The following is a 20,740-nucleotide window of genomic DNA, read 5'->3' as shown; positions in this document are numbered from 1 at the left end:
ATTTGATTGAGTACATTTACTTAATGGCTTGTTTGGTATGCATACTCACTGTATTGAGTTATTACAAGAAATGTACTGCATGGTTTCCATGACATTTACCAACCATGTGGGTTAAGTAATTACATGATGTATGTCCAAAGTACAGTATGTTCCTCATAATACAGGTTATGCGTTTGTAAGGAAGTGAGGTCTCTGGGACCCAGAATAGCCTGGGTAGATATGATTTTATGGAAGTATAAGGCTGCTTTGGTTTTGAATATGGAGAACCTTGGAAAAGAGCACTTTAGGGAGAGAGCTGATGCATGGGCACAGAGGTGGGACTGCTGCTCAGGTGACAAAAGCCAGGATACTTTGCCTAGAGAACACGTTAGAACGATAGATCCTGGTTCTGTTAAGATAGCAGAACTGAACAACTTTGGACTTGTGTGCCATTCATGAGCAGTCTTAGGAGGGAAGTGGCCTGTTTGAGATTTTGCATGGCTGGGGGTGTAGGGGGGACGGTAAGATGGACAGGCTAGAAGTTGAGTAAATAATCCAGAAGGGATGTAATAAGAGGCTAAACTGGGGTGTTTGTAAGGGGAACTGCTAAAGGGTGAAGTTTTGGGAAGGAATTAAGATATGACTGCACAGAACCATCTTGAAGGCGTGCCAGGATGTGGAGCTGGAGGCTGCATGTTCTATAAGAGCCTCTCACACTGAAGTTGTGCGGGGGAACAGAAGTCGGTGCTGGCAGTGCCCAGCTGATGGGATGCTTGTGTGCTGAAGTGCTTTGGGAGTTGTGTTTCTGGAGACATCAGAATACATTTTTCTTCAAACACCGTAATATTTCAGGAATCTTCCAAAAGTTAGTGGGAAAATAATGAAAAGATAGGGGCCTTTCCATGAACTTTCTGAAGACAACTCACATTGTGCTGGCCTTCTCAGTACAGCCCATGAAACTCTTGCCCTATAGTGTACCCAAAGCTCTGTGTTGTCCTTGAAGTTAGGAAATGACTGTCAGAAATTGCCAACTGGCAGCCTAAACCAGGCGATCGGTCTGTTTTGTTTGACATGAACAGTATTTTGAAAAATCTTGATTTTGTTGCTTACACATAAAAGCCCTGACATCCAGAGTCTATTAAAAAAGCTCCTTGAGCACAACCACATTTCCTACCTCTTAAAACCTCACTGGAACTGACTTTGATCCTGATCCCATTGATCACAGCTTCTCACCCCCAATGTCCCCTGGACCCACAGGTTAGAATCAGGTGCTGTTTCACATCCTGCTGGTTTCACTGATTTAGAAATAACTACCTGGGTGGTTTCTAGATTGTGAGAGACTCTGATGTTCCAAACAGCCAGATTTTCCTGTCGGGGTAAGAAGGGGAAGAATGTCAGAAAGGGACAGAAAAGGGTAGTTATCTTAGGATAGCATTCCTTGTTGATAAGGGAAATAAGGAGGATAGGTTAGAGTGGTGGGATTGAAAATTCTAGTCCTGTGTCCAAGGATGCACAATTGAATTGTGGCTGAATTGGTATTTCTAGTCTGTTTCTTTGGCCAGTCCCATTTTGTCTCTCGTTTTCTGGAGTTGGGGGTCTCATTTTAAGATAATCATGATAACATTCTAACTTTCTCAGGGGTTGCTGTTGTCTTTCTACACGTATTGAGCATTTGTGCAGCTTATTCTGTTCTAGACTCCTAGGTCAGTCAGTAAAGGGAGGGCCAGTTTGCCTCTGCCAGTCTTCCTCTGTCTAGACTCTTCCATGAGTAAGGTTCGCCAGTCAGGAGCTTTTTAAAATGGTTTTCTGGTAGTGAAGACCTGTGCAACATCTTATTTTTAAAATTTCATTTCAGGCAACTACGAAGTTTGACCTTTTTAAGAGTAATGGAGAAATATAAAGGAGCATATGAATTTGGTGACCATTCACTCAGTTTGTCCTGCTTTGTCTGGACAGACTGCATTTATTCCTGTGTTGTTTTAGCCTCCAAATTTTGGTCTTTAACGTGCTGAAATCTATATATTATTGCTGAAGCAGTGTTGGTAAAAAATGACCCCTTGAATTCCAGTGTCGTTTGGGATTCGGGCTTCAGGATTGGTGGGAAGGAAAACACAGATGGGGAGGGGTGCTCAGCAAGGAGAATCCTGTGAACCTGGCTCATGGGGTGAGGCCAACACACCTCTTCTCCCCATACCTTGATGTTTGCCGTCCTGGGGTTGTAGTCACCCTGGCTGGAGAGAATTTGGGATGTCAGACAGGAAATTGGGCAGTATTGAAGGGGAAAGTAGCTGGAGATGGTGGTGGCTGCTGGCAGAAAGTGGAGATGAGAGTTAGGTGTGGATACTCTGCTTGCCATGGACAGAGGGGGCCCTGCATATGTGACCTAGATTTCTGGGTGTGTTGAAGTGGTCTGTCATGCTTCCCATAGAATTGGGGTTGTGCCTATGTAAGAGTTACTCTGGGTTTGGGCTCAGCCTGTGGTCTCTGGTTTTTGGGTCCATTCTGCTCTGTCTGTGTTTTAGAAAGTCCCTGTTGTAAAAGAAGATGATGAACCGGAGGAGGAAGATGAAGAAGAAATGGGTCACGCGGAAACCTATGCAGAATATATGCCAATAAAATGTATGTATGTATGTATGTGGTGTGGGACTTAGCAAAATAAATATAAACCTCACACACTCCCCTGCCCCACATGGGTGTACACTATTACAAATGTGGGGGCTTCCAAGATTTCATAGGGGAAATTCAGGTTAGGATTTGACCAGTATGAATCTTATGATAAAAACATCAGCTAATGTGTTTAAAAATATATCATTGAAAGTTCTATCTCCTCCCCCACCACCTCCCCCGACCCCTGACTTTAGAATTCTTAAATGGAGATAACCTGTTTGGATTTTGTTCGGTTTCAAGTTCATTTTGTTCCAATGAGAAATGCTTCTAAAATCTTAGTGAATTATAGACATGTGAATAATGAATGTTATCTCCTCCCCCCCAAAAAATTTATTAGGAGCAATTACAGATATAATAACCATTCCATAATTTACTCACATTAAATAGTATTGTATAATTGCTACTATAATAGATTTCAAAACATTTTCTTCCTTGAACTTCTTATCTGCTCATTTACCCCTCCCTTACCATACCCATCTCTCCTCCCCAGGAACCCATATTCTACTTGTTGTCTCCATAGGTTTGTCAATCCTGGATTTTATATACAGAAAAACAAACAAAAAAATTCAGGAGGGCTACCCACAATGACAAAAATACATCAGTGACAAACCCCAAAATGAAGGAGGTGGGGGGACAGGACTAAAAATAATGAAAACGAGATCTAGTCCAAAGTGTATCAGAGTAGGGGATCAAGTGACAAGGTTTTTTAACTGTTCGGGTCAGGTTTATCATTTTAATCTCCTATAGTCACATCTCCATTACTCTTTGTTTTTTTAATCAGTTTATTCCCATCTCTCAATTATGGATAGAGGGAAATCACCAAAGGCTTATATCCTGTGTAGATTTTGAAAATGTATCTTGGGCGTCAGCTCTCACCCGTAGCCTTCTGCAAACTAGACTCTCCCAATTTAACCTCTGTTAACTATTCTCTCCTTCGGCTTTGGATTATATCATTTGTAATCCTTGAGTCATGGATGTTGGTGTGCTTCTTCCATCTGATAGCTGGGCACCATCTAATTTCTTCACCATACTTTGTTATAACACCCATATCTTCTATGTTCCCTTCATGAGGGTGAGTATCAAGCAGGGCCATGTTGTAAGAATTAATTGTTTTTAGATTGGAGCTAGGATTAAGTGTAAGCTCCAAATCCATCCCTGGATTTAAGTTTTATTACCTGCCTTTGCTCTCTTTAGAGACCTCCTTGTTAATTTATGGTAGAGAATGTTAGCAGTCATCTCGCTGGACAGTAAGGATCGTGTGTTAATAGTGTCATTGATTAGCCCATGGTACTAATTTTTAAAACCGTGTTGAAAGAGGGAGATTGAACCAGTGTAGGCCACCTATGTATCGCAATTATTGCATTCATTATTCACTTGTGTAGAATAAATCCTTACATGGCTGGGCTTAATTTACACAGACAATGAGAGTTGGTTTAGGCAAAATTTATAATAATATTCACTGACGATGTCAATCACAGCTCTGCCAGAGTAATACATATCTTAATACAGCAAGTAGGGCATTGATTGATGTGCTAAGTCAGTGTTGGTCTGCCTACCAAAAATTTAATACTCTTGGTGTAGCTGTTCCGTACTTCACACACCATGTAATTTCAGTCTTAAGTTCTTGGGTTACAGGTGTGTTTGAGGTAGAGTCTAGGTCATCTAGTGTAGTTTCTACCTTGAATCCTTCTGTTATGGCCTTTGGATCATGTTGTGCCCCTTGAAGACCCAGACTTTAATGCCCCAGTGTTCTAAAGCACTTGGCTAGGATCCCCAGCTGGTATACAGAAACGGGCCAATGTGCCTTTTATGTGCATATCTTAAAAGTGTTCTTAGTAATTCACTCACACACACACACACACACACAAGTTGGTTTTTCCCATTTTTCTGCAAACAGGCCTGCACTTGTCTTCTCCCAGATGTGTCTGCTCCCTTTCCCCTCTCCTGACTTGACTTTCTCCCATCAGTATCTCTCATCTCTCTGATGAGGGTGTCTATCTGCCTGGGAGGACCTCTTCATAGCTTTGCATGGTAGCCACTAATCCAGAGGTTCTCAACCTGTGGGTTGTGACCCCTTTGGGGTTCGAATGACCCTTTCACGGGGGTTGCCCGATTCCTAACAGTAGCAAAATTACAGTTATGAAATAGCAACAAAAATAATTTTATGGTTGGGGGTCACCACAACATGAGGAAAGGGTCGCGGCGTTAGGAAGGTTGAGAACCATAGCACTAGAGGTTCTCCATCAAAGTGACCTTCAAGATACACCCTTGGAAAGGACGGTGCATGGTGCATTGTCACCAGTCAGGGTCTACCAGGCTGTCTGGACACTGGCCAGTAGACCGGAAGCCCTGCAAGCCTGAGCTTGTGCGTGTCCTGTTGCTTGTCCCTACAGCAGTGGACTCAGTACAGTAGTTGTCCTTTTGTGACTATCCTTCCATGTCATGAGGTGTGTTTCATGGTAACAAAATGTATCTTAACTATATACCAAGCCAAAACCAAACTCCTTGCCATTGAGTCAATGCTGATTTGTAGCAAACCCCCTGTGGGTTTCCAAGACTGTAATAGTTTATGGGAATAGAAAGCCCAGTCTTTTTCCCAAGGAACTGCAGGTGGTTTCGAACGGCCAACCATACAGATCACTACCTAACTCATAACCACCATACCACTGGGGCTCTATACTTTAAGCTTATCTAAAACAATTTTTATCAAAATTAGCACCTTAACCCTTAAACAACTTGTGCTGTTTGAGGCCACTGTTTCTCACTTAAACTTCTGCCTTTTGTATAAGCACTAAGGTTTATTTATTTTAGTTATAAATTAATAGTTTTTTATTCTTTTTTTTTTTTTTTTAGTTTTTTATTCTTACTGAAAAATTTTCATTGTTATATGGGAGCAATCAAATTAAATAACTATATGCCTAGAATTAGGGAGTCCTGGTGGTGTAGTGGATTATGCATTGGGCTGCTAATCACAAGATGAGCAGTTTAAAACCCCTCAGCTTTTCTTTAGGAGAAAGGTGAACTTTTCTACTCCTGTAAGATTTATAGTCTTGGAAACCCACAGGGGCAGTTGTACTCTAGAGGCCCTATAAGGTTGCTATGAGTTGAAATCGACTCAGTGGTATTGACTTTAGTTTTAATGCCTGGCATTTTTGTCATTTGTATGCTAAAGGTCTCTGTAAGAAGGCACAAATAGTAGCATTTAAAAATTAAAATGTTTGTTTACCAACTGTGTATGACCCTCAAGCTCCCTTAGTATTTTGGTTATTTAAAGTGAATGGTAGGTGGAGAGCAAATGTTTTGAGAATGGTGAGGGTAATAAATGTACAAATGTGCTTTATACAATTGATGTGTGTATGGATTGTGATGAGTTGTATGAGACCCCAATAAAATGATTAAAAAAAAAACAACCCAGAGGACACTCTACACTGACACAAATGGGGTCTCTTGAGTCAGAACTAACTCAACAGGAAGTAGTTACTGGTATTAAAAGAGAATCAAAGTCAAGGGCTCAATTCGAAATTAATGTTTAGAAAATGATGTCAACATATGTGCAAATATGCTTGATACAATTGATGTGTGGAATGTTATGAGAGCCCCCAATAAAATGGTTTTAAAAATAAAGTGAATGGTAGGATGTAGTAGTTGAAATTTGATTACGCTATTCCCTCCCTACTCCCATAATTAAAAGAATTATTTTCACAAAACAACAGAGTTTATCCAAGGTCCTTTATACCAAAAGTCAGTAGATTCCATCCTTTACTGATTTTGTAAATAAAACTTTATTGAAACTTAGCTTGCCCATTTGTTTATTGTCTGGCTGCTTTGGAGCTTTTACAGCAGTTATGAAAACAGCAAGGTGACCCTGAACCCTTTGGCCCATCCTCTTCAGTGGTTCACAATGGAAAATACAGGAAGTCACTTGCTCTTTAATTTAATAGTTGGTATTTTTCAAGGTAAAAACAATCATAATGCATGCTGTTTCACTGAATTAAGAAAATAATTCAAATAGTATCTTTAGGATTATGATCTGTAGGGGAGATTCAGATAATATGAATAAAGTTGGTGTTTTTCTATATCCATCCATTTTACACAGATGGCATTGTACTTTTTATAAATCGTTTCATTGGGGGCTCAAACAGCAATCCATATATCAATTGTATCAAGCACCTTTGTACATACGTTGCCATAATTTTCAAAACATTTCTTTCTATTTGATATCAGTTCATTTCCTCCTCTCCCTGATCCTTTTTAAAAACAATACATAAGGTGGTAAATTTATCACCTTAAACTTTATGAATACTGACTGTTTTGTGGAAGTAGAAAGCCTCATCTTTTTCTTACAGTGCAGCTGGTCTTTTGCCACCCAGGCTCCATTTTTATAGCATACCACAAGAATATAGTTAATTCACCGATCACATTTTTCTGTCATAGAAAGAAAAATATTGTATCTTGTAGTAAAATTGGGAAAGTTACTTAAAATAACACCGGATACATTTAATTTTTCATTTAGTAAAAATTGGTCTACGTCACCCTGATGCTGTTGTGGAAACTAGCTCTTTATCCAGCGTTACTCCTCCAGATGTTTGGTACAAAACATCCATATCTGAAGAAACCATTGACAATGGTTGGTTATCGGCATTACAACTTGAAGCAATTACATATGCTGCTCAGGTAGGCAGAAATGTTTCAAATTTATCATACTTGTACTTCAGTCTTTATCATTTCATCTAAGTCCATGCAAAATAGTTTATTTAAGTCAAAATTATTTGTCTTTGCGTGAACAATTTGTGAACGCTTCGTAGAAGTTTTAAGGTTTGAAAATAAAGGAAGACAGCATGGCTGTGAAGAATGTACTTCTAGAGAAATGTCATTTCATTGTAATTCACTGGGTGAGAAATACCTAATTCCTTTGATCTCACAAGTTTAAGCCTCGAAATTTATTCCATAAAACCGTTCTATGAGAACATATATAAGGATAAGGATATTTGTTAACAGTTTTTCTCCAGGGGGTGAAAACTAAGAAAGATTTTTCTTGCCCACACTTTTGGGGAGTTGTTTGAATGCATTGTGCTGTTACTGTAACATGCTGCAGCCTTTTAAGACAGCGCTATGATAGCCAGCCAACCACCCCTCATATTTACCTGGTGTGGACTTTTGTATCTGGTATGGTGAAGTTGACTGTTAGACTAGTACACTCACAAGTGATTGAAATGGCAAGTCATTTGTATATTGTACCACAACAAACACGTTTTTGTAGTATTTGATTATTTAGGCGCCAGAAAAAGACATGGGAGAATGCTTACTCGTTTGCTAACTTTAGCTACCTGGGGGTGTTGTGTGGAGGTAACCAAAAGGGGATATAGAACGTATCCATCCAGAAAACTATCTTTGCGTGTTGCTATAAAAATAGTGTTAACATTCTTAAAGCATTGTTCAGAAGACTGATGACAAAATACCTGAAAGATGCTTTCTTTTTCAGCAACATGAAACATTCTTACCAAATGGAGATCGAGCTGGCTTCTTAATTGGGGACGGTGCTGGTGTAGGAAAGGGGCGGACCATCGCCGGCATCATCTATGAAAATTACTTGCTCAGTAGGAAAAGAGCACTGTGGTAAGGGTGAGGGCCGGGCTATGGAAATGTCTGGATATGATAACCACTTCTGTTTCTGCGGAATGGGTTTGAGTGAGTTGGTCAGGTTTTTTTTAAATGCTAAGATTTGTCATTATTCCCAGATTGTGCTAGGATGGAATTCTTATCTATTATTTTGGTGACAGGTTCAGTGTTTCAAATGACTTAAAGTATGATGCAGAAAGAGACTTGCGGGATATTGGCGCAAAGAACATTTTGGTCCACTCATTAAATAAGGTATGGAGACATTCTCTTCAGTTGGTCCCTCAGTAAGTACTGATTCATCTGTGATCTGGAAATAGTCGTAGTTACTACTTCAGAGGGTGATTGATTGTGAGTGAGGCTAGGAGTTACTCCAAGAAAAATAGGTAACTTTTTGTTGTGCCTACATTTACCATGTGTCACCAAAGTGAGAGGAAGTGCTATAAGCAGCACACAAAATCATCCTGGTCCCTGCGCTGTCAGCTTTATTTTGCTTTTTGCCTCTGAAATAATTTCATGCAGGTAACTCCGTTAAACTGACGAGTGTGCCTGGAAAGGGTGCATCATTCACATGTAGAGAATTGGGCTGTGCTTTGGGGAGTAGTTTAGAGATGTCTGTCTACATACTACAGACATATGACTAGTTCTTGAGCTTGTGTTCAAATGAGCAGTAGAGAAGTATATGCATCTCAGTAAAAGCGAAATGTGTACAAGCCATTGAAAGGAAATTTGCTTTGTTTTGTAAACTTTCACCTAAAAAGAGCTTTTACTGTGATTAGAATCTTAATATTCACTTGGCAAGTCTTTATTTTAACCCCTATGGTACCCAGGGCCCCTGCAGGTGACTCCCCACGACCCCTTTTGCATGAAGGATAATTTGCTCTTTACTGTGACCCTTGGGCTGGTCAGTGTGGTGGATCTTTTGTGCTGTTTCGGGCATGATCTCTGAGTGAGTTGGTAGTTATAGTGCCTGTCTTGCTTGGTCACAAACTGTTAAAGACCTACGAATATGTAAATTGCACCTAGACATGCTCTGAAAAAGAACGTCTCAGTTATTCTTCGTATTTCTTACTGCTAACTTCCTCAAAATTGTGTTAGGAAGACCTGCTCTGAGTAGGTGCATAATAAATGCTTCTAGATAAAATAGTGTGCCCCTTCACCCTATTTTCAAATAGCTGAGTTTCTGTAAAAATTGTCATCTTTTTTTTTCTCATTGGGTCACTATGAGTCAGTTTACTGAGGGCAGTATTGGGTCACTACGAGTCAATTTACTCGTGAGTTTGGTTTTTTGGTTTTGAGACTTTGGTATAGTGAAAGCTGGCTCTCTATGCCATGCAGAGGTATAAATCGACATGTCGGAGAAATTTAGTCAATAATCTTTAGCAGATATTTTTATTTCTCAAGAAGCCTACCAAAGACCAAGCAGGTTTAAACAAAGTTCTTGCTGTAGAAGCTTTTCTGCTGTATTGGAAACATTTAAGAAAGTCATGTTCATGAAATTCCTTTGTTTTCTATTTCAGTTTAAATATGGAAAAATTTCTTCTAAACATAATGGCAGTGTCAAAAAGGGTGTCATCTTTGCTACCTATTCTTCCCTTATTGGCGAAAGTCAGTCTGGTGGGAAATACAAAACTCGTTTAAAACAACTACTACATTGGTGCGGAGATGACTTCGATGGAGTTGTATCCTTTGCAACAAATGTTGTGTTTGGGGATATTTTTTAGAAAATCATTTAAGTAAACTTTTGGAAAGCAGAAGCCTTGAAATAAACAAATGTCTAAGCTGAGCGTTTTAATGACTACAGAGGGACAGTGGGAAATTGATTCTATCCTGTCACTATCAACACAATAAAAACTTGTCACAGTCATGTTGGTTCCACTCAGTAAGCAATCCTGTACGTAGGAGAAGTAGAAGGGCCCTTGGAGGGCCCGGGCCGCCTCGTACTGCCTCATATTGCTCCGACAAAGTAGCTGGCCTTCAGCATAAAAGCTAAGTGCTTAGCCACCGCACCAATAAGGCTTCTTAGGACCTCTGTAGCACATTAGGAAATAAGTTCCTGACATAGTAAGATAGTAACGGTATGGGAGATGCTCAATTCCATATTCCTTTATTGAGGACTCACACTGTATATTTTCATAGTAGAACACTTGAGAAGACTTAAGGGAAGGAAAATTATTGCATTGGCACTTGCCAAAGTGACTTCTCACAGATACACTTGCTGACGTGGGCCAGGCAAAAGCTGCTCAAGTGTGTATGTGTCCCTTCTACCGAGAGTTGCCACGTTGGCTTGCGTGGCGGGCAGTTTGTGGTGCAATGCTCTGGGCCCTTTTCTCTGTCCTAACGAACCATTCCACTTCTATTTTAAGGCCTCCCATGCTCAGTCAGTACTCTGGACCAAGAAAAGGGAAGTAGGGCAAGGACAGGCGCCCAGAAGACCTCATTAGCTGTTGTTAATAAGCTTAGTGAAAAGAATTTGAGGCAAGTAGAGCAAAATGTTTCAACTTTGACAAAATTGAGGTTTGGATGATGGGTGTGTTTTATCAAATTGATTCCTAGAGATTATTATCAGCTGGGTGCTTTTCAGCCCTCTTGGATATTTCCCCAAGGCCACCTCTCTTCAGAACTTGGATGTGTTTCCAAGGCCTCAGAGAAGTAAAAGTGACTGCTTCCTGAAAGTTGGCATTTCCATAACTCATTTCATGCAGATCGTGTTTGATGAGTGTCATAAAGCAAAGAATTTATGTCCTGTTGGGTCTTCAAAGCCAACTAAGACAGGTTTGGCAGTCTTGGAGCTTCAGAATAAACTGCCGAAAGCCAGGGTTGTGTATGCCAGTGCTACTGGTAAGTAAGTGGTCATGTGTCTGTCTGTTCAGGAGGGTCATTTCAAGATTTCTTCAGCCAGAATGCTTCATCTTGGGACTTTCTCCCCACCCCCAGGTGCATCTGAGCCTCGCAACATGGCCTATATGAACCGACTTGGAATATGGGGTGAAGGGACCCCTTTTAGGGAATTCAGTGATTTTATTCAAGCAGTAGAGCGGAGGTAATGCTCATTCTGGCCCTCCTTGTTTCCAGTGGCAGTTTAAAGATGCTTTTGATCAGTTTGCCTCACTAAGCGTGAGCCCTACCGTATTTAATGATAGTCTCTCTCTGTTTTAATTTTATTCAGAGGTGTTGGTGCCATGGAAATTGTTGCTATGGATATGAAACTCAGAGGGATGTACATTGCTCGGCAGCTGAGCTTTACTGGAGTGACCTTCAAAATTGAGGAAGTTCTTCTCTCTCAGAGCTATGTCAAAATGTATAACAAAGCAGTCAAGCTGGTGAGAGTGGTTTTCTTTAATTCCTTGTTGCTTTAATGTACCCAGTCATACCTGTGAGTCAGTTTTATCCAATGTGAAGTCTTCAGACTACATTTCTGATAGTGGAACTCGTCATTTTGAATAGTGCTTTCCAGGTTTCCATTGTGTTAAAGTAATTGATAGAAAGAACCATTTATTTCAGGTGCATCATTATTAAAATCACAATGGAACTGTTTTTGAAAAAGGCTAACTCAGTTAAGAACACTTTTTTTACAGTTGCCCTATTACATCAGTGTTACAGCTTCAGTTGTGCACTTTCCATTATTGTAGTTGAAGTGTCCTATTTTGTTAGCTCCCACTCAAAGATAAACCATATAAATGTGCTTTTGCCTCTGCAGTGGGTGATTGCCAGAGAGCGATTTCAGCAAGCGGCAGATCTGATTGATGCTGAGCAGCGGATGAAGAAATCCATGTGGGGCCAGTTCTGGTCTGCACACCAGAGGTTTTTCAAATACTTGTGTATAGCATCCAAAGTTAAAAGGGTTGTGCAACTGGCTCGAGAAGAAATTAAGAATGGGAAAGTAAGTTGTTGAAGAGGATATTGACAGAGGTATTCTTGGGTGGTTTATTCTCTGGGAGCATTGAGGCTTTCTATTTCTAAAGCCTGGACATTCTAAAGGAAGCTGTAAAAGTAATAACGTAATCAGACTGTTTTGTGGGGAAGGACTTTAAAAATGGCACTACATTTATCTATAGGGAACTTATATAAAGCAAAATGTGAAGAAGTAAACATTTGTATAGTTTTTCCATCCATAGATGTAACCGCTAATTATACCTGGAAGCTTAGTTTTTTTCTTATTTGTGAATTTAAACTGCGGTATATACTGGAGTATAAGCCGACCCGAATATTAGCCGAGGCACCTAATTTTACCACAAAAACTACATTAAAAATGTGCTGAAAAACTCGGGTTATGCATGGTATATGGTATTTGGATCACAAAATGATGTCAGCTCCGTGAGGCTTCAGGTTTTTTTTCCTGCTATAATCTTTTTTTTTCTAACTGAAAAGATTTTTCAAGGAGAGGGTAAGGGAGGGAAGGAAGTGTTAATTTGGGTAGATGGAAGATAGCAGTCCACACAGTTGGAGAAGAAAAATCAAGGAGCCAGTGAAGGGTAAGCAGACTTTGATGGGTAGTTTAAATTGTTGAATCAAAGTTGATGATGTGAAATGCAAACTTCTCACCTAATATTAGAATAAAAAAATTGGTGGGAAATGTTTTGATCCCTCCTGAGAACATTTAATTTCTAGTGTATGTGTGCGTACCCTACGATCCCAAATTTTGCTCTTCGGTGTTTGTGACTTACCACTCTCATGCTTCCTCTCTGCTTTAGTGTGTCGTAATTGGCCTGCAGTCTACTGGAGAAGCCAGGACGTTAGAAGCCCTGGAAGAGGGTGGAGGAGAATTGAATGATTTTGTTTCAACTGCCAAGTAATGTGTTTTGATTTTGAGATTTTACTTAGAAAATTGACTTTAGCTAGCGGCAAACCTTGTCCTGTGCCTCTATAACTTTTCAGAGATATCACCATCTTGGTGTCTACAGTCTACCCTCTTAACTGTTCCAGGATGCAGTTCCATTGGTTGGAAACCAGGAGCCAGGGACCTCACAGTCCTCTGTGGCTAAGTGTTTTTATTGGGTTAATCTTAGTGGGTTACACAGTGTGTGAGCAAGTGCCGCTTGTAAAAGGCCCTTATCCGGAAGAGCAGAAACCAGTTTGGCCCAGTCATAGTGCTGAATAAAGACTTTGGGAATATTTATGAGCTATGCAGGAAGCCTTCTAAAAAATGTCTTTTTCCCCACCCTAATGTCTTAAGTTGTTTTTTTCCCAAGTATGTTTGTCTAAACAGTCACTTTTAACTCAGGGGAAAAGTAGCAAATGAGCCTTTGCCTCCACGCTGTTGCCGCAGGGCATGTGTTCAGGTGGCTCCCTTGGAAACTGCTCTGAAAAGCCAGACATTCACCTACCTACGAGTCTGTTTCATTGTAATGAGTGCCCCCGACATGACAAAGTAAACAATTTATAAATTATCGAGGGCTTATGAGGGAGGAGGAAAAATGAGGACCTGATGCTCGGGGCTTAAGTGGAGAGCAAATGTTTTGAGAATGATGAGGGCAATGAATGTACAAATGTGCTTTACACGATGTATGTATAGATTGTGATAAGAGTCCTATGAGCCCCTAATAAAACGATTAAAAAAAAAAGAGTGCCCCAAACTGTCCTGTCCCATTTAACCACTAGTGACACCTTTCTGTCACCTTTCTCAGCTGGTGTGCCCAAACATATGTGCCAGGAGAATCCAGAACACTGCAGACACCAGAATTCAAAGACTTCACTTGATGGGGGCTGCAAAACTTCTCATGCGTTACATACAGAAATGATGTCTTGGTGTAGATAAGCTAGATGACTAAAATTAGCTTCCTGTGCACTTCTTTAACAGCTACTAGGCAATCTTGGCACTGTGCATGTGGCTCTATTCTCATGCCGGACAGGTGAGGCTAAGGAAAAACATGTAAGATGACCAGCCTTAGTGGTTGCATAGAGGCTTATTATTAAGCTGCTAACTGCAGTTCAAATCTGCCATCTGCCATGTGGTAGCAAAATGAGGAAATAGGCTTTTGTAAAGATTCGCAAGAAGATTTTGCCTTTGAAGCCTATGCTGGCAGTTTAGCTCTGACAGGGTTGCTTTGACACAGAATTGGCATGATGGAAGTGGGTGGATGATGGGAGTTAAATTTTTCAGAGCACATTTATTAAGATGTTAGAATGTTTTATTCTGTACAGAGTCCACTAACTTCACTGCGTGTTTCTCACTCACAGAGGAGTGTTGCAATCACTCATTGAAAAGCACTTCCCTGCTCCAGACAGGAAAAAACTTTATAGTTTGCTGGGAATCGATCTGACGGCTCCAAGTAACAACAGTTCACCAAGAGATAGTCCCTGTAAAGAAAACAAAATAAAGAAGCGGAAAGGTGAGTAATTTTTTTGTCGCTCGCTACATTCAGGGAAAGAAGTGCCCTCGTTGAATTAGGCAGGTGGTTGCCCATTTTTTATGTCAGTCCTTACTGTTGACTATACACTGAAAGCCCTGTGTGAAGGAGAGCTTGAGTCATTGGTGCTTGGCACTACAGCAAGCACTTGTCATGTGCTGTATCACTTAACGTACCAAATGAAATTAGATCTCAGATTTCCAGGTCTGTGGAGAAAAGAAGCTGCCACAGAAGACGTTGAGGAATTTGCCAGGCTTTATGCAGTTTATGTGGGGACTAAAACCTGGGTCTCTGGTCAAAGTTGCCCTTCCACCCAGAGTGGGTGTTGTGCTCTTCATTGAGGATTGTGCTTGTGAATCATTAGCCTAAGTGTTCCCTTGAAGTGTTCCTGAGACACACCTGTGTTGGTGTCTCGTTGATGCCGAGATTTTTCTTGCACTTTCTGTAAAATGGTGGTTTTGTGCATTAGATGGCAAAGATCACATTCTTCTGTGTATGAAAGTTTTTTCTTTATTTTTTTGAGGTGTTTGAAGTTTTCAACGGAATGCTTGTGCTTTGACCTCACTTTATTCCTCCTAAAAAGATATTCTTAAAAAAAAAAAAAAAAAAGATATTCTTACATGTGGTCACGTTTTTAATATACCTAAATTGACTTGGCTATCACAGTTTTATGGGTATTTTTTTTTAATGGAGTAAAATAATGTGCACCTTAGAATCAGTGGTATCTTAGATTGGTCATATCATTCTGTCTTCCTTTTCTGAGTTTCATTCTCACTTTTGTTGATAGATAAAATGTTTATGCATTTGTCTTAATTTTTTTTCATTCCACATCATTTCTGAATATTAAATACGATCATTCAAATTAACACCTTATTTGGGTGGCCTTTAAAAATGAAGCTTCATGAATTGAGTTTCCTAAGCATTCATGTCCATTCTGACTTCTGGTGACCCTGTGTAACAGTACAAGTGCTTCATAGGGTTTCCCACGCTGTTATCATTTTGCCTATACTTAACGCAATTATTAGATGTCTTCTCACAGCCTGCTATATAATTACTCTATGACCAGTATTTTGTGGATTCTATTACAACCCTTGTCTCTAGAATCATTTTTTTTTAACGAGCTATCTTCCTCTAGGATTTATTTTATAGGACTTGTACACTCACAGTGAGTTTTGCGTCTGTCCTTAATGTATCTACTTTGTCAGGAATAATTGACTATGTCCTGAAGGAACTCCAGAGCTAAACTTGATATCTTGATTGAATCGTTAGAATCAGTGTGTCTGAGCCTCCTGTTTGGTTTTGGTGGCAGGTGAAGAAATAACTCGAGAAGCCAAGAAAGCACGAAAAGTGGGCGGCCTTACTGGTAGCAGTTCTGATGACAGTGGCAGTGAGTCTGATGCCTCAGATAATGAAAGTGACTACGAGAGCTCTAAGAACATGAGTTCTGGAGATGATGACGATTTCAACCCGTTTAGAGATGAGTCTAGTGAGGACGATGAAGATGGTAAGTTCACCTGAATAGTAGGTATCAGGGAGAAAGCAGGCAGGCAGGGGCTCAGTGCATTAGAGCTTAGATGGGGTATTTGAAAAGCTTTTTTTGAGTAGCAACAAATTGTATAATTATGCTTGATCTCATTGAAATATGGATTGTTAGACATATTTGTAAGAGCACCCAATAAAATGATTAATTAAAAAAGAAAAACTTTTATTTTTATTTATTTACTTTAAATAATTTTATTGGGGGATCGTACAGCTCTTAGCATCCATCTATCCATCATGTCAAGCACAGTTGTACATATGTTGCCATCATCATTTTCAAAACATTTTCTTTCTACTTAAATCCTTGTGTCAGCTCATTTTCTCCCCCTGCCCCACACCCTCCCTCCCTCAAGAACCCTTGACAATTTATAATTTTTTTTTCCGTGTCTTACACCGCCCACTGTTTCCCTTCACCCACTTTTTTGTTGTCCATCCCCCCTGGAAGGGGTTACATGTAGATCATTGTAGTCCGTTCCCCCTTTCTCCTCCCCTCACCTTCCATTTAGTCTCAAGGTATCACTACTCTCATTATTGGCCCCGAGGGGGTTAATCTGTCCTGGATTCCCTGTTTCTGGCTCTTATTTGTACCAGTCAGTGTACATGCTGCTCTGGTCTAGTCGGATTTGTAAGGTAGAAATCCGGTCATGATAGTGGGGGATGGGGGAGGGACATTAAAGAACTAGAGGAAAGTTGTATATTTCATCGGTGCTGTACTGCACCCTGACTGGCTCCGCTCTTCCTTGTGACCCTTCTATAAGGGGATGTCCAATTGTCTACAGATAGGCTTTGGGTCTTCACACTTCAGTCCCTCTCATTCACATTGATAGGATTTTTTGTCCATGGTATCTGATGCCTGATCATCTGATCCCATCGACATCTCATGATCACACAGGTTGGTGGCTGCTTCCATGTGGGCAGAAAACTTTTCTTTGTGGTGGAGTGCAAATGATCCTTGGGGATTCTGTTTGGTGGCAGGTGCCAAACTTGTCTTCTGGAAGTTTGACACATGAGTGTGAGGTGTTGCCCTCGGTCTTGTGTATTTGTAACACAGTCCCCCAGGAGGTGCAGGCATGCTGGACCGCAGTAGTTGATGATGGTCCACAAATCATCAGGTGGTATTAATGAAACAGTCAAGGGTTATTCCTTTGAAGAAGTCATTAGTGGTATCCTAACACATGCTTTGACACTCACGGTGACTTTCACTTTCAGATCCTTGGTTAATCAGGAAAGATCACAAGAAAAGCAAAGATAAGAAAAAGAAGAAAAGCATAGATCCAGATTCTATCCAAAGTGCCTTATTAGCATCTGGTCTTGGATCCAAACGACCTAGTTTTTCATCAACACCGGTTATTTCGCCGCCTCCTAACAGCACACCAGGTATCCGTGTGGCAGGAAAGGCTTTGTCTGTGGCATGGGTGAGTGTGGTACTGACGTTTATCCAATGTGCTGCTTCCAGCCAACAGCAACAGCAGCAGCAGCAGCCTTATAACAAGTCAGGATGCCGTGGAGAGGGCCCAGCAGATGAAAAAAGATCTACTTGACAAACTAGAAAAATTAGCAGAGGACCTCCCTCCCAATACTCTGGATGAACTAATTGATGAACTTGGAGGCCCAGAGAATGTTGCTGAGGTAAGTGTGGCAAGGGTCTGGGCCCTTCTTTCCTTTCGAATATATCTTGGTCACTTAGCAGGCCCTTAGGGTGAGCATCTTTCAGGGTGCTTTCAGTGAGCTTTCTTCAACCCAGCCAACCCCTCTGACTGTACCGATGCTGTTTGCCTTTGCAGATGACTGGCCGCAAGGGGCGGGTTGTTAGCAATGACGATGGAAGCATCTCCTATGAGTCAAGATCAGAACTCGATGTGCCTGTAGAAATACTAAATATCACAGAAAAACAAAGGTTTATGGATGGCGATAAGGTATGTTTGCGGAGGAGATGAAATACTCTCAGTTGGTTAGGGGATGAAATACTCCGTTTTGATTAAACTTTTGCAGCATTTTTCTTTTGCAAATAAACACTGATTGTTTCGCACATTTCCATTTTTTTACCATAAACTGCAGTTAATGCCCAGTATTGCACATAGAATTCTGTGAAGCTCTTGCTAACTATGGAAACTTAGAATCTTTTAATCAGAACACAGTGTAACTTGTCAGAGCTGGAACTCCATGGGACCTGTGCTGATTTTTTTGAGTTTCACAAACTTTCTGCCTTTGACAGGACAGTCTTGGTCTTCTGTTGCTCTCTCAGTGGAAACTATGTGGTTTTTATTGAGCAGGTTCTGGCTCTGTTCGACATTTCTGTATAAAAACACCATGTCTGGGTGTAAGCTCTGAGCCCTAAGCCGTAGGTGAGGGGCCCCTAGTCGTGTGGTTTGATTTGAACCTTCTCTTACTGTTTCAGGTGTTTAAACAAAGGCATTCATGCCCAGGAACCTCTGTATTTGACAGATGTAGAGCTTCTGATTGTCTCCAGAGGCTTTCTGTTATGTAAACTTAATAAAAAATAAAGCTTCTCCAATCTGACTCTTTGTCTAGCCAAAACAGCTGTAAGCCTTTAACTGGCTTGCTAGGTGCCCTCAGTGTGTAATAACTCATAGTGACCCTTTGAACAATAGAATGCAATGCTTCCACGTTGTTCTAACTACTGTGTCAGTGCATCTCATTGAGCTCCTTCCTCTTTTTCGCTGACCCTCTACTGTACCAGCATGATGTCCTTTTCTAGGAACTGGTCCCTTCTGAAATGCAACCTAATATTGTAAGTTTTAGAGATTGTCGATAGAGAGTGACCCTTTTTTTATATACTTGTCTCAGGAGTTTTAGGCTGTACTCTTGGAAATTATTTATATAAGGTAGATTGACGTTTGACTTGAAAATCTTACTCTATGTATACAATATATATCTTATAAACAATTATGTACCGTATATACATGTGTATAAACTGAGTTTTTCAGCACATTTTTAATGCAGTTCTTGTGATAAAATTAAGTGCCTCGGCTGATATTCGGGTCGGCTTTACTCGAGTATATATAAGTTTTGAGGGGTTTATAGTCTCGGTTCGGTTTGTTCTTGTCAGTCGTAGTTATTTCATGTGTTTGACTCCTCGTTTCTAAGTGACCCAGAGGTTGCAAGATGGTTGGACTTTGAACCAGTGATGAGGTAGAGAAGGACATGCCCTCTACTTGTCAGGACACTCCTCGACATACACAGATCACATTCATTACCCACTGGTGGTTTCATGCCCATATATGTGCACATGGCCTCACATAGTTGCAAATGGGAGTCTTGGTCCTGGACAGCCACGTGGCCAGATGAACTTGAGGACTTTTCATTGGAAGGTTTCATTTAGTGTCCTAGCCTACCTAGCTTACCTGGAGCAGCTGTGACTCTGTGTTTCTTGCATTTGATACAGAACATTGCCATCATCTCAGAGGCTGCCAGCTCAGGTATTTCCTTACAAGCAGATCGCAGAGCTAAAAATCAAAGGCGAAGAGTTCATATGACTTTGGAATTGCCCTGGAGCGCTGATCGAGCAATTCAGCAGTTTGGTAAGATCCGACAGGGTTGACCATCATGAGGAAAACAGGAAGGAGGCTGGGAAACTGTTGGGGAGGTCAGAAATCAGGTGTAATGCCAAACAGCTCTTGTAACTATGTGGGATGACTAAGGTGTTACTGAATTTAATCAGCATGATCTCCTTGAGAAAACAGTGTACAGTATGGTGGGGGTTGCATGGGATCTCTGACATTCAACTCCATTGCCAGATCTCTGGGGAATGTTGCCCATGTAGATCTTTGGATACACCAGCTTCATTTATTTCTGAGTCCTGTTACCCCTCCATGGTTTCTCTGAGGAGGCCACATGTCTCCTCATGTCACTATCCAGTAGAGCAGCAGCTCTCAACATGATAGACTGGATGAACAATCTGGAGAAGAAAACAATGGGACTGATGGGGTGGGAGGAAAGGAAGCGGTGTTAGTAAACCCAGGGATAAGGGAACAACAAGTGATCCAAATGAGTGGTAAAGAGGGTGTAGGAGTCTTTGGTAGGGTGCGATCAAGGGTAAAGTAACAGAGGAATTACTGAAACCCAAATGAAGGCTGAGCATGATAGTTGGACTAGAGGAAAGAACTTGTAGGCAAAGGGCATTTATAGAGGTCTAAATAAAGGGATGTACATCTGTAAATATATATATGAGGATGGGGAAATAGATCTATGTGCATATATTTATAGGTTTTGTATTAAGGTAGCTGATGGACATTGGGCCTACACTCAAGTACTCCCTCAATGCAAGAGTACTTTGTACTACTAAACTGGCATTCCAGGATGCTCACCTTCCCAACCCTTTCGCTGAAGACAAAGCAGGTGCATTAGCAATGGTGAAGAATGCTGATGGTGCCCGGCTATCAAAAGCTGTAATGTCTTGAGTCTTAAAGGCTTGAAGGTATACAGTGAACCCTCGCCACTTTGTGCTTCGACTTCCGCGGCTTCACTCTTTCGCGGTTTTTGCGTAACAGCGCATGCTCTGTCATTACTGCCACTGATTGGCTCATACTGTACACGCTTCTGTCTGCATCGCTACGTATCGGAGCTAC

The 20,740-nt window shown here is 40.9% G+C and overlaps 1 protein-coding gene across 4 annotated transcripts in view; it reads left to right on the top strand.

The window, feature by feature from the left end:
• The window catches only part of SBNO1 (strawberry notch homolog 1), a 48,960-nt gene that overhangs the window by 8,188 nt on the left and 20,032 nt on the right, over window positions 1-20,740 (top strand). For all 4 annotated transcript variants that reach the window (XM_004709611.2, XM_004709610.2, XM_045296679.1 and 1 more), the window contains 16 exons: window positions 2,502-2,598; window positions 7,160-7,320; window positions 8,129-8,262; window positions 8,427-8,517; window positions 9,783-9,944; window positions 10,968-11,103; window positions 11,200-11,305; window positions 11,432-11,585; window positions 11,963-12,145; window positions 12,957-13,054; window positions 14,443-14,594; window positions 15,922-16,116; window positions 17,361-17,528; window positions 17,608-17,780; window positions 17,936-18,067; window positions 19,558-19,693. In XM_004709611.2, coding sequence (XP_004709668.1) covers window positions 2,502-2,598; window positions 7,160-7,320; window positions 8,129-8,262; window positions 8,427-8,517; window positions 9,783-9,944; window positions 10,968-11,103; window positions 11,200-11,305; window positions 11,432-11,585; window positions 11,963-12,145; window positions 12,957-13,054; window positions 14,443-14,594; window positions 15,922-16,116; window positions 17,361-17,528; window positions 17,608-17,780; window positions 17,936-18,067; window positions 19,558-19,693 — 2,278 coding nt within the window. The remainder of the gene's footprint in view (window positions 1-2,501; window positions 2,599-7,159; window positions 7,321-8,128; window positions 8,263-8,426; window positions 8,518-9,782; window positions 9,945-10,967; window positions 11,104-11,199; window positions 11,306-11,431; window positions 11,586-11,962; window positions 12,146-12,956; window positions 13,055-14,442; window positions 14,595-15,921; window positions 16,117-17,360; window positions 17,529-17,607; window positions 17,781-17,935; window positions 18,068-19,557; window positions 19,694-20,740) is intronic.

This window comes from Echinops telfairi, unplaced genomic scaffold (genome assembly GCF_000313985.2).
Source record: "Echinops telfairi isolate 266 unplaced genomic scaffold, ASM31398v2 ScPeMD7_7412;HRSCAF=8450, whole genome shotgun sequence".
Taxonomy (NCBI): domain Eukaryota; kingdom Metazoa; phylum Chordata; class Mammalia; order Afrosoricida; family Tenrecidae; genus Echinops; species Echinops telfairi.
This window is presented reverse-complemented; position numbering and strand designations above follow the sequence as displayed.